Raw genomic sequence first — 15,226 nt, 5'->3', positions numbered from 1 at the left:
TTCAATAAATTTCAAGGGTTTAGGTAAAGAACCCATGTTCTAGGACAATAAATTTTCTTGTGTCATGTAGTATCGAGGGACCGAGTGGCTTTCTGTTTATTAATTTATTAGTACAGCAGAATGTTTCATACTTTCACTTTGCTCAGGATGAGCAATTGGGACCAAATCTGGAAGTCCAGAGGTGCTGAATACTTTTATAATGCAAGTCATGAATGGCGGGGGGCCAGACACCCCTTCAGGGTTTATGAAGTGATGGCAGAGTCTCATCAGCCCCTGCCTTGCCCGATCCCTGTCTCCGCATCCCCCAGTCTCCTGGTGGTGGGCGAGAGGTTGACTGGGAGGGCTGCTACAGCTGTCCCTCACCCTGAAACCAAACGAGAGGTTTCTAGAAAGACAGAGTGGGAGTCACAAAGCAGGTACTGGCCATGCATTTCTGGTAGGTAGCGTGTATAGGCAGTAGGCTTGCTGGCCTGCCTCTGCCCCACCTAACCCACCTAAGTGGGGCAGAGGGGCTTGGAGACAAATGGGGGCAGTGGCGGGGCATCCCAGAAGCAGCTTAAGTCCTGTCTTGGCATGACGAGGACCTCTGCCTTTTCTGTAAATCAAGTGGACACTGAGAAGGTAGCTGCCTTGAGTGTTTCTTTCTGGCAGTAAGAGTACAGATGAGATGAGGATGACTGGAAGAGATCAGGAAGCATCCAGGTGTCTTAGGTCACTGACCTGGGCAGTGTGACATTCCCTGAGTGCTTCCCAAAGTATTCAAAAAGTAGAAGAAGTAACATTATAACGAGAAGACCAGACAGGGACTTTCGATTCTCCACCCCCACTCAAAAATACCCATCCCCCTCCCTCACCCACCCAACTTGGAGAAATCAGAAGAGAAGACTGTTTTGCAGAGGCCTACCATTTTTCCCTCCCACCACCCTACCTCGGGGGTGAGAAAGGGGAGGAAAGAGGAAGAGAGAAGGAGCAGCCTTGCCTCTTTCTGGCTTCACGTCCTCCCAGCCCCCAGCCCCCAGCCACGGGGGAGGGGAAACTTTGATTTGGCTATGAGTCGGCCATCTTCAGCTGGAGTTGACTGAGTTTTTTAATATCAAGCAGTGATGAGGAAGTTGAAGAGTGTGTCTGGGGTATTATTAAGAGATCTCTGCCCAGCAGGGAAAGGGGATTCAACACAGCCCAGCTGGGGACAGGATAGGAGACAATTACTGCCACTCCTGGTTCGTACCTTAAGGAATTAAGATTGCTTAATAAATCTGATTAAGGACTTCTTATTCTATGACTAAAGTTGAATCACTGTACATCCGGGTGGTGGTATATTGTGTTCATAAATTGTTAGTTTTAAGAGTAATTAGGTTTTGTCTACAAATCAAAAACTTGAAATAGTAAATGAGGAGGAAAAAACATACCAGAAGGCAAATTTTCAGTTATGGATAGAAGAGACACTTAAAGAGGTGTGTAATAATTGCTTTTTTCTTTTATCTGTTTTTTAAAAAGATTTTCAATCTATCATGTATTTACTAACAGCTGATACAATGAAAAAGTAGGTGTATAAAAATATTGGGAAATGGTTTATTATTCATGTTCATTTAATTGTCAAACATGTTATTATGTTAAATAATTTAATATTCATTGTAAAATTTGCCAGGCTGCTCCTCTGTTTAAATTTTTACTTAAGGGTAACTGTATTCATAAGATGGTGTGGCTTAAGTCCATCTCTCCTCTTCTCTTCTCCCCATTACCAAAGGCTTCTTAAGTGTATGCAATGCTCTTTTTATTTAGACAAAATTATTTCATCTTTACATTACAGTATTTTTTACATTTTTTAACTTTTCACGATATTAGCTGTACTAAGAAGGAAAACTTGCTGTGAATGATAATTTATTACAAGAGAACAGTGACTTCATTCTTTGTCTTCACCATAGATTTCTTTGCAGATTACAGGCTACAGCTTTAAGTCGTCTTTAGGGACAGGCTCCAGATTTCTTATTTTTCTTGTTTCAATTCTGCATCATCTATTTTCTGGAATCCCCGTCTCCTAAAATGTAAGCAGCGCAAAATGTTCTCATCCATCACAACAATAGCATGTGAAAACATACAAATGCAGGCCATGATCCCAATTGCCTAATTATACCTGAGTTGAATTGTGCAGCACTTGAAATGAGTGAGACATTGATGGGATCCTGAATTTGTAATGAGCACTTAGAATGACAATCTTAACCATGGACTCATCTCTCTCCCTCGTTGCCACCCAACTCCTGACATCTGATTCATTGCCAAACTCTACCAGTAGAGTCATGTTGTTTTATATAAAACATTTTTTTTAACATTTGCTCTACTAGAAAATAATATGTAGGTAGCTTATTAAAATTTTGAACTTCTTATAGTAGTTTATGCTAGGATTTGTACTAGTAGATATTCAATAAATACATATCAATACAAAGAATAATTATAATAACAGGAATTATTTATAACATGAGATTCTGGAAAAAGAAATTTTGATTTAAAGTTGAGGAAGAAGATCTGAATTTGAAACCTGGGTTTTTGAAATAGTGTCCTTTGTACTTGCAGACAATTCCCTCATGGGGAGCTTTCATGTTAGAGAAGTCAAATGTTGGACGATACCTCATAGGCATGAATTCCTTATTCTATCACTGCCTGTTACTGCTTAGAGTGTGGCTGTAGAGAAATGTGAGGGATACCCATATGTGGTTTAGGGGAAGCTAACTCATGACTTAATATCAGTGTGTGTATGTGTTAGTCACTTTGTCGTGTCCAACTCTTTGTGACCCCATGGACTGTAGCCCGCCAGGCTCCCCTGTCCATGGGATTCTCCAGGCAAGAATACTGGAGTGGGTTGCCATTTCCTTCTCCTGAGGGTCTTCCTGACCCAGGGATTGAACCCCGGTTTCCTGCATTGCAGGCAGATTCTTTACCATCTGAGCCATAGGAAATGACCCTCTCAATTTATAGGTGTTCATTTCCCTGTGCCTTTTCCTTCTTACAAACTTAGCTTTTTTCTTTTCTCTCTCTTTAAAAAGTTTTTTTAAGCTGTGCTGGGTCTTTATTGCAGCATGCAGGCTTTCTCTAGTTGCAGCTCAAGGCAGGGGGAGCACGGGATCTAGAGCAGGCAGGCTCAGTAGTTGTGGTGCATGGGCTTACTTGCCCTCCGGCACGTGGGATCTTAGTGAAGATGGGATGGAACCTTCATCCCCTGCATTGGAAGGTGGATTCTTAACCACTGGACTACCAAGGAAGTCCTAAGAAACGTAAAAACTCTCTTAGAAACTTCTTTTGAAAAAATGTAAGCGTTTTAAAAGTTTCTAGACTAGCTCTGCTAACTGCATGTGCATTTAATTGGCATTCAAGTATTTACCTTAGGTTCTTTTGACCAGGATTCTGGATTTCTTGGGGCTGGCAGGTCATGGAGTAAAGTAGCCCATTGGTAGATGGTGAATGCATGGACTGCTGGAGCAAATTACTCAGGGTCTTGGTAATGCTTTTGGCTGTTGTTGTTCTTCCAAACCTCTGGGGCAGATTTGGGACCCATCTGGAGAGGCTGTCCTCTCTATTTTTTCCGAGTCTCAGAGGCAGGTGGGCCATCGCCCTAGTGCTCCTTTCTTCTTCCATGTTCCTCCCAAATCTCAGTGGCAGGTTGGCTGCAGAGGGTGGCATTTTGTTGACTACGGGTTTATTCATCTTAATTTTTGGAGCCCAATCTTTTACTTCTTCAAAAGTAAGACTTCTTTCTTTCTCCCAGCCTAGATCTCCTCTAGGCTATAATTAGAAATAACCATTAAATAATTTATTAGTAAATTATAGTAAATTATTTAATTTACTAATAAATTTAAACTATTGTAAGCAATAGTTTAAATTATTACATTATGTTAAATCCAGACTTTAATTGGTAGAAATGTTAAAGCTGTGAACAAAGTTTGTGCTTTCATGTACAGAATTTTTAAAATTTTTTAAATAGATAATTTATATTAAGCTTCTTAAAGCAATCTAGTTTCTCCATCCCTGGAATATTATAAGACAACTATAAAATATTAATATATATAGTGAGTGCAGCAATGTATTCGAGGAGCAGGAACATAATGAAATATTGAAGTGAAATTTTATTTTACTGTGGTTATTTTTTTTTAACTTTATTTTCTATTGGAGTATAGTTGATTAACAATGTTGTGACAGTTTCAGGTGTACAGCAAAGTGGTTCAGTTATACATATACATGTATCTATTCTTTTTCAAATTCTTTTCCCATTTAGATTGTTATATAATATTGAGCCGAGTTCCCTATGCTATACAGTGGGTCCTTGTTGTTATCCGTTTTAGAGATAGCAGTGTGTACTTGTCAATCCCAAACTCCCTAACTATCCCTCCTTCAGTTTTTGCTTCATTTTGTTTATAAAATATTTCATATGTTTTTATATATTGCTTTTAGAGACATTTTCCACTGCCTCTCCATGTCTCTTGTTTCCCTCATCTTTAAAAGTCAAAGTGGTGGGCCCATGCTAGCCAAGTTCTGGGGTACAATTGGCAGAGACTTCTTTTTTACCTAAAAACATGTTTCAAGAAACTGATTATATTTTATTAGTATGTAAATTACATTAGTAAAACACTGATTGGTTTGTGGGTTACTACAGCATGACCATACCAACTTTAAAGGAACCATTTAAAATACAGCAAATATTTAATTAGATTTAGTTTGGCCATGAAAGTTTGTCCATATGAAGATTTTAAAGTAACTTTTCTTATTGTAGAAAATAATACCTACTTATTTTAGCAAATGTGGGAATTTACATGAAGGCATAGAGAAGAAAATAAAAAAAAGTGGAATTCCACCATTTAGGAGTAAACATTTTTCTTAGATATAGAAATATAATTTAAATGTTCAGCTGAAATATAACCAGTACTTATTTCTGCAATTCTTTACTTCAACTGTGCACTTCTGAGTCAATTGACAATTATTAATGCACCTTATCCTTGCTAAGTATCATACTCTGCACTAAAACGGTCATGAGACCAGGCTGTGTGCAGTTTTGCTACAAAATACAAGTTACATCAATACACTGCCCTGGATGGGCTGAAGTGTGACAAAAAGCAAACCACAAACTTATTCCTTACTCTTTACAAAAGCACTAGACTCAGAACAAATATTCAATGGTGAATGCTAGTCATGTTAGACAGAGTTAAAAAACTTACCTCGGAATATTTGTCATAATTCTTTTTGCTGTAAAGATTGGGCATCCTTGATTCGTCTGTGCAGAAGATGTTTGATGTTAACAAGCTTGAAGTGGCTAACATCGATAAAATGAATCGTTTTAATGAAATAATTTCCATTTTGTCCAAAATCTAGAATTAAGTTTATATGTGCAGCCTGATGTCTATACAAAAGGAAATTGTGGTCTTTTTATACTGTCTGAAAACAAAGTTTGCTTTCATTGGGAAATCAATCCCACGTGTTTTAAACACCAACATTAATTAGTGTTTAACTGAAATATGTATGTGAGGAATGTGAGTAATTCATTCTAGGAAGACAGCAACATTTCTGCTTGCAAATTCATTAACTTTGAAAATAATTTCCTTCATCATGAAGGAGTATTTAATTAGATAAGTTTGGGGCCATCATCATTAAGATTCCAAACAAACTGAATGCTTCATTTCTCTGAGCTCAAAAAAGAACTATTTTGTCTTTGGTGTTTGCGTCAATTCTTGGGAGAAAGGAAAAGTGTTCAATATGTGTTAGCTATGTTTGAAAAAAATTTTTTATTCACACAAAAGAGTTAGGCATAGTATTTTCAAAATGTCAGACAAAATTAAGAGTGTGAAAAGAATTCCAAATCACATAAGACTGAAATAAAATGCCATTAATTAACTTTTTGTAAAATGCTGCTTTGTTATTAAAAAGCTTCAGGAGTAAATGTCAGCTGTAACCTGAAGGGTGTGCATAAGACCAAGCCATAGGCATTTTGACAAACTGGCTGTCTCGGGAGAGGCTGGAGGCAGTTCAAGGCCTTTTGCATCTGCCCTGAGGGCCTTATTTGGCAAAACTGTGTAAATCATCAGGATTTTATTTCTATGATGATGCCACATCCTACCTTCCACCTCAAACCCCTTAAAGAATGCTGGCAGAGGACTGGTAAATCACACACATGCTAATTTTGTTGTTCCCTGACCTATGCTGTTTAGGTAATCTTGCCCTGCCACAGGCTCACTGACATCATGGCATAAGAAAAGAATTTACAGAAATAAATGCTTATTTACTGAAATGCCAAAGCAAGTCTCTTTCAGAACAGCTGACTGGTATTCTTAAAGGTCTGCCTTATCACTGGACTGCCTATATTCCTGCCTAGATTCTAGAGAAATCATTACCTGTTTCCCCTGTCCATTTAGCCCTCTTAGGAGAAAAAGACCTTAAGGGTGATCTATTTCTAACACTCCAGCTACTTCTAGATACAGGCACTTAGAGGTGAATTCCCAAAAAAGCAAGTCATAAAAATCCACCTTTTATGTCAAGAATTGTACTATCTTGGGACTTCCCTGGTGGCACAGTGAATGGGAGTCCACCTGCCAATGCAGGGAACGTGGGTTCAATCCCTGTTCTGGGAGGATGCCACATGCTGGGGGTGGGGGGCGGGCAGGGGAAGCAGGGGGCAAATACGCCTTTGTGCCACAACTACTGAGGCCGTGTGCTGCAACTCCTGACCCCGCACACCTAGAGCCTACGTTCCTCGACAAGAGAAGCCATCATGATGAGAAGCCTGTGCAACGTAATGAAGAGTAGCCCCCACTCTTCAGAGAAGACCCAGTGCAACCAAAAAAAAAATACCCCTAGCTTCTCTCGCTCATCTACCATAATCTGAGGTATGAGTTGGGCAGAGGTGAAGACCTTTCTCCATATTAAAGATCACCAGGATAAATCAGAAAGTTGAAAGACAATTGTGTGACGAACTCTTGGTTACCCCAAGATTATACTTTCCTCTGGTCTCTCTTATGGCAGTTGACATCGTTGGTCTCATTTGTTTCAGACTCTGGGTAGCCAAGAATCCCCACAGTAGGAGGCAATTAATTCAATTCATAGTCTAATGTTAATTTTGTAATGCTGTTATTGGATTATTGGGTTTAATTTCCCTGAGGATTTTATACATTTCTCTTCCAAATTGTTCCTTTGTAAACTGCTGATGGAACTTCCTTTTTTTTTTTTTTGTGGTCAGTAGCTCCAAACTTTTAAGTGGGTGAAGCAAGGAACAAGTTTTGTCGGCTGAGCTCTGACCCTGGAAAAGGCAGAATGAACCAGCCTGGGTCTCTTTCAAAACATGCTTGTCTGTAGTTGTTTCAGCCTTGAGCAGTTGACCAGTTTTCAGTGCTGCTCTTTGGGGTTTTGGCACATCCACTGATTTTTCTGGCTGAAGTCAGTATCCAGAGTAGCTGATATGATTAATTACCCACTAGCCTCAACCATATTTTAAACTTCCAAGTTTGGAGTGTAATTAGAGTTCTAATCTTATTAATATAGGGCTTGGCTCTTTTCAACTACATCTTCTGTTAGCTTGGAAAATGTTAACAGATATAAAACAACATTGCCTAACATACGCAGTACAAAATGACTATAAATCTTTTGATGAAATGTGCTGCCATATACCTAGCACAGTTAGGGATTCTTAATGAGACACACAAGCATACAAAATAAAATCTGTCTCCCTGACATGTGACATTTACACACATGCTTCATTTACTAAGATTTTAGAGACCTTAAGGCTACTCCCTTCTAAGCATCTCTCTTCATCCTGGATACTTGTTCTAAGCTTTGGAAACCCCGGATACTCAGCTTCCTACCAGACAGTGCTGTTGGGATTCCCACAAGCATCTCAAGTCCAGTATGTCCAAAATGGAATTTATCTGTTCAATAACCTGTCTCTCCTCCTGTTTTCCATTTCATTGAATAGTTACAGTATTGGTCAGGGTCCGATCAGAAGGTAGAAAGCACACAGTGATTTGAATAGGAAATGGTTCATATAAGGAATTATTAATTGTACTAGGAGATTAACTAAAGGGGTAAGGAATACATGAGGGCCAAGGGAGAAAATCCAAGGAGAGGACAAACTGAAATTCAGGCTGTACTGGGAGAAGGTGTCGATGGTGAAGAAGTGTCTGCTGGGTCACCGCGGGCCAGCGGCTGTCCATCACAGGTGTGAGACACTCTTCTGTGGTGCAGATGGGCCAGTGCTGGGAAGGCAACTTGTGGGACATTTCTGAGACTCACATAGAATCTGCTTCTGCAGTTTGATGGGGGTGAATGCTAATGGATGTCTGTTGCACGGATTTCTGGCACAGTCCATGTGTAGGACCTCAAAGAAGCAAACCGGAACCAGGAAGAGAAATCCTTCCTCCTGCAGTATCTCTCGAGTGCCTTCCACTGGGAAAGCACTGTGCCAGCTGCCAAGGGGAAATGCTGACTGGGTTCATCTCCATTATTAGTGAAGGAACAAAGGGTGGATCAGGACCTGAGAGACAGTAAATAGATAACGGGTACAGTCATCCACCGATTTATCCAAGTCAAAATCCTTTGTGAGATCCTTGGCTACTTCCTCCTCTTTTCTTCAGCATCATATTCTATTGTTAATGAACAATTGCATTGTTTCTAGTTTTGAGCTATTGCACTCAATAATAATGGTCTATATCTTTGGCCACTTACTAGTCATGTGCCAGGAACTGTCCTATTAAAGTACAGCACTTTGTGAATTAGTTTGTTTATCCTTCATAGTAACTCCACGAGCAGGGACCATCATTGTTCATCCTCTATGAAAGGGAAGCTAAGCTGCAGAAAGAGTAAGTAACTTGCCCTATAAGTGGAATATCCAGGATTTGAACCCAAGCTGCCTGAACACTTACTCCCTATGCTGGTCTGCCCAGTCAAGTCTGTTTTCCTCTGACTTCTAAATAGCTCTTACCTCTGTTCACTTCTCTCCGTCTGTATTGCTTGTAACTCAGTTCATTTTCTTTTGTCTAGACCTTTGTCTTGATCCTCTCCAGTCCTTGCTCCACCATACACTCAGAAAAATTTTTATAAAATGCAATATATTTATGATATCTTCCTTAATACCGTTCAGTGGAATCCCTAGGGATTCCCTTGGAATCCCTAAGTCCATTTTTTAGGATCTGTTTCCTGCTTATTTCTCCAGCACTATCTCTCATTAAGTTCCTAGTAACTCTGTCTTATGACAGACTTCTTTCTATTCTTCCAAAGAGATGAGCTTTCTCTTGCCTCTAGGCCTCTGCCCATGGTTTTCCTGTGCATGGGTTATGCACCCACTTCCCTCTCCTTACACTGATTCATTGTCTGGGTTCCAGCTGAGGCATCCTGTGTCATGAGAAGTCTCTTCTGACTTCACACTCCAATCAATGGCCTTTGTTCTTCCATCATGGCTCTTCTCATTGACGCGTCCTCTTCCCTTGTTTCCTCTTCCGCTCCTCTGTCAGTTGTGTGAGGGCAGGACCTTGCTTGTGCAGATCACAGGGGTATTTTTGTTTATCTCACAGATGCTCAGGAAATTTTATTTCTAAATAAATGAGTAAATGTTTCATTAGTATTGGAAATAGGAGTTAAAACTGAAGTTGCTTGGTAATTATTTTTTCCTGTTTTGCCCACCGACCAGAATTTTCTCTTTACTAAGACTTACACATTTTTAGACCTTAAATTTGTGCTTATTCTGAAATCATAACATCTTCACCTTGTCTTGTTGAGGATTTACATCGAAGACTTTCGCAGACTGAGACCTTTACGTGGATAGTCAGGCATGGGTAGGTTGAATGTGAGTTTAGGTTTATTCTGTTGTAGTGGAGCATTTAGTTTGGTAAGTTAAATATATCCTGATGGATCCTGGCACATTGATGGGCACCAACACTAGGAAGGGTAGGAAAGGGGAGTACACTGCCCCGAGGAGAACTTCCTGACGATGTTTCTCGCCAGGGAGACTTCTTAGGCCCATTGGCTGAGCACAGGAAAGAGTATTCTGATTGCACAGTATTTGTCTGTACCCACTAGCTGCATCCTAACCTCTGGTAGGCAGTTCGTGCATGCGTGCTGGGGTAGGTTGCCATTCTCTTCTCCAGGGGATCTTCCAGACACAGAGATTGAAACTGCATCTGTCTCCTGCATTTCAGGCAGATTCTTTACAACTGGGCTGTCAGGAAAGCCCCTCTGTCAGGCAGCTAAATGGAGGACAAACCATTTCCGCCAATCAGGAACTGAGCCAACTTGACTGGGTTTAGGACTTTGTAAGGCTCTGGTTTATCTGAACCCCAAGTAAAACATTTTAAGTAAGAGGCTGTTTTTGTGCCATGGGCTGTATGTTTTTATTTAAATCTTTATATAGAAGGTCTCCCTGAGGCCATGGCAAGATCTATCAAAGAGGTGATGAATTTTAATATCCAGAGGAACCTCATTACAGAGCCCTTCTCCTTACCCTCAACCCAGCCATTTACTTCCCAGACACTTGCCTTTTTCCAGTTTATTCCTTCCTTTCTCTCTAAGCATAATCCAGTTGTTATGTTGTGCAGAAGAATTGATGGCCATTATAGTCTTATTTTGCATTTTATGTTTACAGAGTATTTTGCAACCATTTGTTAACCAATTTCTGGCCCTCTTTAGAGGTAGGTAGTGGTATTTCTGAATAATTTATTTCAGTATTATGTGTGCAAAGAGAAAGAAATACCTGCCTTGGTTCCAAACAAAAATATCCCTATGCAAATTACATAAAATTATTATTTTTTTAAATATGTGCTGGTGCCTTTGTTTCAAGATTTATGAGTGGCTGCTTATAATGAGCTTGTCATATTTTGGTAGCAGGGTTGTATTTACTTCTGTGCTTTTTACTATGACAGATTACAAAGTCAGGGCCTTGGAAGGTGCCAATGTGAATGTGAGATGAAGATTATTCCTTTATGTAGCAAAAGCAGTTGAAATTCAATTCTGGTTGAAATAACTTAAAGAGTCAATTTGTACAGTATAAGAATAGACATTAAATATTTATAAAAATTAATTCATATGATTTATTCTAGAAAGTGATTAAATGGCAAGGTCCCTTTATCTGAAGGACATTTTTTAGAACAATATATTGAATAAACTTGAAGTATTAGTATTAGATCTTTCAAATGATATGGTGTGGTACTGTTTAAAAAAGAAGTTAAGGCAATTGTGCAAGGCTGATTAGGAAGCAGAATCTCCACAGCAAGGCTTTCCAAGTCGAGCTTTTATGTTTTTTAATGTTTCATTTTTATTGACATTTTTTCCCTTGCAGGAAAAATGTGTGATTTTTACTAGCCTGGCAGGGGTTTGTGGTACCTCTTGCCAAAATGTCAAGAAAACTCAGAATTCTCTACATGAGGGACAAAGACCAGATGTTTGGTTAAAACAACACATAGCTTTTATACAAATATAGGTAATGTAATGGAAACCAAGACTTTTATGGGGATTTTTTTCTCTGTTTTTGGCCAATCTTGTCTTTTGATATTTTTAAAATAAGTAATCAGCCATCTTGTCTTTCCAACCTGAGCAGAAGAATTTAGGTTCTTACAAGATGTGTGCTTCTTCAATATCTTGGGTGTGTTTGTTTTATCTTTGTTTTGAAGGATTCTACTCCAAAATGTGGACTGTGTTCTTCAAATAATCATTTGCTTTAATAAAAAGAAAGCATAAGACAGCTTAGGAAGAGCTGAGCCTGATCCTTAGGCTAACTTTTTCCACTATCCTGGCCACACCTTCACTGGGGAGGAAATCTGTTGCTTAAACCTACACTGTTGTGGGTTTTGGAGGGTGTTTAAAACACTACTTCTCATCTTAAACAGAGGAATATAAGGATAAAGGGGTAACCAATAAAAATTAGCCTTATTGTTCAAATGGACCCTCTTAGATGCTCTTTTATCTCTAATGGAAAAAAATGAAAAGGAGGTGAATTGAAATATGCATATAAATGGGTGGTTTTGTTCATTTGTTTTTTTTTACTTTCTGATTGGGGATCACTTGGTTTCTGTGCTCCTGAGGTCTGTTGAGGGCTCCCACAGATCTACAGCAGTCATGCCTTGGTTCCGAGCAGAAGCTAGCCTGGCTCTGACCACACTTATATTAACACAGGGGCACTTGGACTTTATTCTTTTCTGTTTCCAGTGCTTTGGCTTTGGCCATACTTCCTGCCTCTCAGCTCTAGATCTGAGCTCATGTGTGTACTTCATAGCAGTGGGTCTTTGGTTTACACTGGCTGGACTTCATCACTGATGGGAGGGTTACACTTCTCTTCAACACTGGTTTTATTGGACCCCCAAAGGGGTGTGTCCATGACATAGCCAAGAATGACAGCATGGCATCTGGCTAAACTCAATCAAGTCAATGACATAAAGCTCAACCAGTTCTGAGCAAGCAAACCGAAAAGCCCTCAGCCAAATAGTTGTATTTGGAGAGGCACTTAAAAACATACCTTTAAACCTACAGTGATTTGGGTATAAATTTAATTAAAGGAGAAGATTTTTCTGGTAATCTCCTGATTGTAAAAGGTAGGATCTAGACAGAAAATTCTGTACTAATGGAGGTTAAGTGAACTGAGTGTTAATGTAATCCTGTTAAATATCTACTGGATTTAATTCTGTACTGGGTTTTGTGCCAAGTGAACTTAACAAATCAGGTATTTCCTCTTTGAGTACCTACAGTAAAGAAAATAGACAAAGCTAGTAAACATTTCAGAACATATTTAGGTGCATAAGCTGGCAGACCTCCTCTAGAAACAATATGCAGGCTGTGCTTAGTCGCTCAATCATGTCTGGTTCTTTGTGACCGCATGAACTGTAGCCCATCAGGCTACTCTGTCCGTGGGGATTCTCCAGGCAAGAATACTAGAGTGGGTTGCCATGCCCTCCTCCAGGGTATCTTCCCAACCCAAGGATCAAACCCAGGTCTCCTTCATTGCAGGTGGATTCTTTACCATCTGAGCCACAAGGAAAGCTCAAAAATTCTGGAGTGGGTAGCCTATCCATTCTCCAGGGGCTCTTCCAGATCCAGGAATCGAACTGGGGTCTCCTGCACTATAGGTGGATTCTTTACCATCTGAGCTACCAGGAAAGCCATAGCTGGTTATAAACACAGTCTTGAATGATCTAGAGAAGTCTAAGAATAGTGGTATTTGACTGATGAGCCCTGGTGGAGCCCCATCTGATTTAATGATAGCAGTAGGCAATGATCCATGACCTAGAGGCATCAGACCAGGAGATCAGTGTGGATCTTCCAGTAAATACCACATCTATCTGCACCCTATTCCCCAACCTTTAGGTCAAGAGCAGAGAAATGGCTCTTCCTATGTTTTGATACACCTTAGGCTGCTTTGTTTGTTTAAATTTACCACTTTAAAACTTTTCTTCATGTATATCTTAACTTGGTCTCATTTGGATTAAAATATCCAGGAAGAAGGAATCCTAGAATCTTAGACAGTTCTGATACCCAGGCTAAGCAGGGTATGGTGAGAGATGGAAGAGAGAAAAATTCCATGTGGGTTCACTTTGGACCTCCCTGCCTCTTGAGCAGTTTCTTGTTTGTGTAAATGTTTTGTGCTTGAGGATTTCATTATTGGCACAGCTGTTAAACTAGGCTCTCCTTTACCTGATAGAGTACTCAAGTCCGTGATTGTACATTACTGAAATTTCTAATGTGTTTAAACAAAAGGAGGAATTTAATAGAAGGAGACTGGGATGTCTTATGGATGAGACCGGGACCTATGAAACACCTAGAGCCTGGTACTCTAATCACCAGTGGGACTTTCTCCTGCATTTTCATTTCTTCTCTCTGTGCATCAGCTTCATTATTCCCTCCTACTGCTGTCTTGATCTCTCTGCTTCTCTGTTTGCCAATAACTTTTGGGTTTTGTTGTTGCTGTTCAGTTGCTAAATTGTGTCTTTTTGTGACCCCATGAATTGCAGTACACCAGGCTTCCCTATTCTTCACTGTCTCCGAGTTTGCTCAAACTCATGCCCATTTAGTTGGTGATGCCATCCAACCATCTCATCCTCTGTTGCCCCCTTCTCCTCCTGTCCTCAGTCTTTCCCAGCATCAGGGTCTTTTCCAGTGAGTCAACTCTGCATCAGGTGGCCAAAGTACTAGAGCTTCAGCTTCAGCATCAGTCCTTCCAGTGAATATTCAGGGTTGATTTCCTTCAGGATTGACTGATTTGACCTCTTTGCAATTTCAGCCACCCTGTGAAAAACTGCCTTATCTCAGTTTCAGATTCAGTGTGCAGGGATGGACTCTGATTGGCCCAGTCTAGTTAAGGTGCCCCATCCTGAACCTGTAGCCAGGGTGCGTCACATTGCAGTAACATAGAAGATCCAGTTGCAAACCTGTGAAGGGTTGGGGGCGGGTGGTGCTACTGGGAAGATAGTACTATAGTTATTCAAAACAGTAAGAAAGACAGTGTTAGAGAGAACCTGAATTCTTCTCTCCCTGAATCCAATTCACTGTGCAGAGGAAAACTACTTGCTAAGCTGGTGAAAAACTAAGTTCTAATGTGCAGTCAAAGGGCATCTGAACCATCCTGTGTTGGTGTGGCTATTTCTCCATTCTCTCCAAAGGTGCTCAGGAGGTCTCTATCCTGCCCCGGTGATGCCAGCAGACAAGTGCTTTCATTGGTGCCATCTGGGTCTTTGTTTTTGCAAGCAGGTGTTCTTGTGTGATATTTTTGTGGCTCATGTGGGGCTTTGATGATAAAAACAAAACAAAATAAACTGTAGATCTCCCTTCCCCAGGGGCAGCCAAGGGCACAGTTCCCAGATATTTCTCCATATATCCATCAAAAGCGATGCCAACTTTGAGAGCCTGTAAGATTCCCTTTTTCCCGTGGCAGGTGAGAGCCCTGGCTCAGGTGCTCCTCTCTGGCATTTGGAGGTGTTCCCGTTTCTAGCATTATGCTTAGCACCAGATATGAAGGTCTGTCCTGAGAATTTCAAGACCAGGTGGTTTGGTCCCTAACGGTCCTACGCTCTTCTCAACTTGAGCCTCTTTCCTAAATGTTTCACACACTCTATATAGCTGTGGTGATACTGGCTTGCCTCATTTCTTTGCACTGAGTTTACTAAGATCAGGTGAGTTCTGTGATCCAGAGTAGAATGGTTCATGGCCTTTTGAGCAAGAAAGTTTATTTTTCTAGTAAATTGGCAGATTTACCATTGTTTGCCTGATACTTGGG

The 15,226-nt window shown here is 40.3% G+C and overlaps 1 protein-coding gene and 1 long non-coding RNA gene across 2 annotated transcripts in view; one reads left to right on the top strand and one right to left on the bottom strand.

Moving 5' to 3' along the window:
• Positions 1–15,226, top strand: part of LOC133246244 (uncharacterized) — a 34,551-nt gene that overhangs the window by 15,017 nt on the left and 4,308 nt on the right. The window lies entirely within an intron of this gene.
• Positions 1,522–6,329, bottom strand: NPVF (neuropeptide VF precursor). Its single transcript, XM_061414317.1, has 3 exons — positions 5,205–6,329; positions 3,377–3,777; positions 1,522–2,038 (listed from the first exon to the last, which is right to left on the bottom strand). The coding sequence occupies exons 1-3, from the start codon at positions 5,340–5,342 to the stop codon at positions 1,987–1,989; spliced, it is 591 nt and encodes a 196-aa protein (XP_061270301.1). The 5' UTR covers positions 5,343–6,329; the 3' UTR covers positions 1,522–1,986.

Source organism: Bos javanicus, chromosome 4, assembly GCF_032452875.1.
Source record: "Bos javanicus breed banteng chromosome 4, ARS-OSU_banteng_1.0, whole genome shotgun sequence".
NCBI classification, from domain to species: Eukaryota; Metazoa; Chordata; class Mammalia; order Artiodactyla; family Bovidae; genus Bos; species Bos javanicus.
This window is presented reverse-complemented; position numbering and strand designations above follow the sequence as displayed.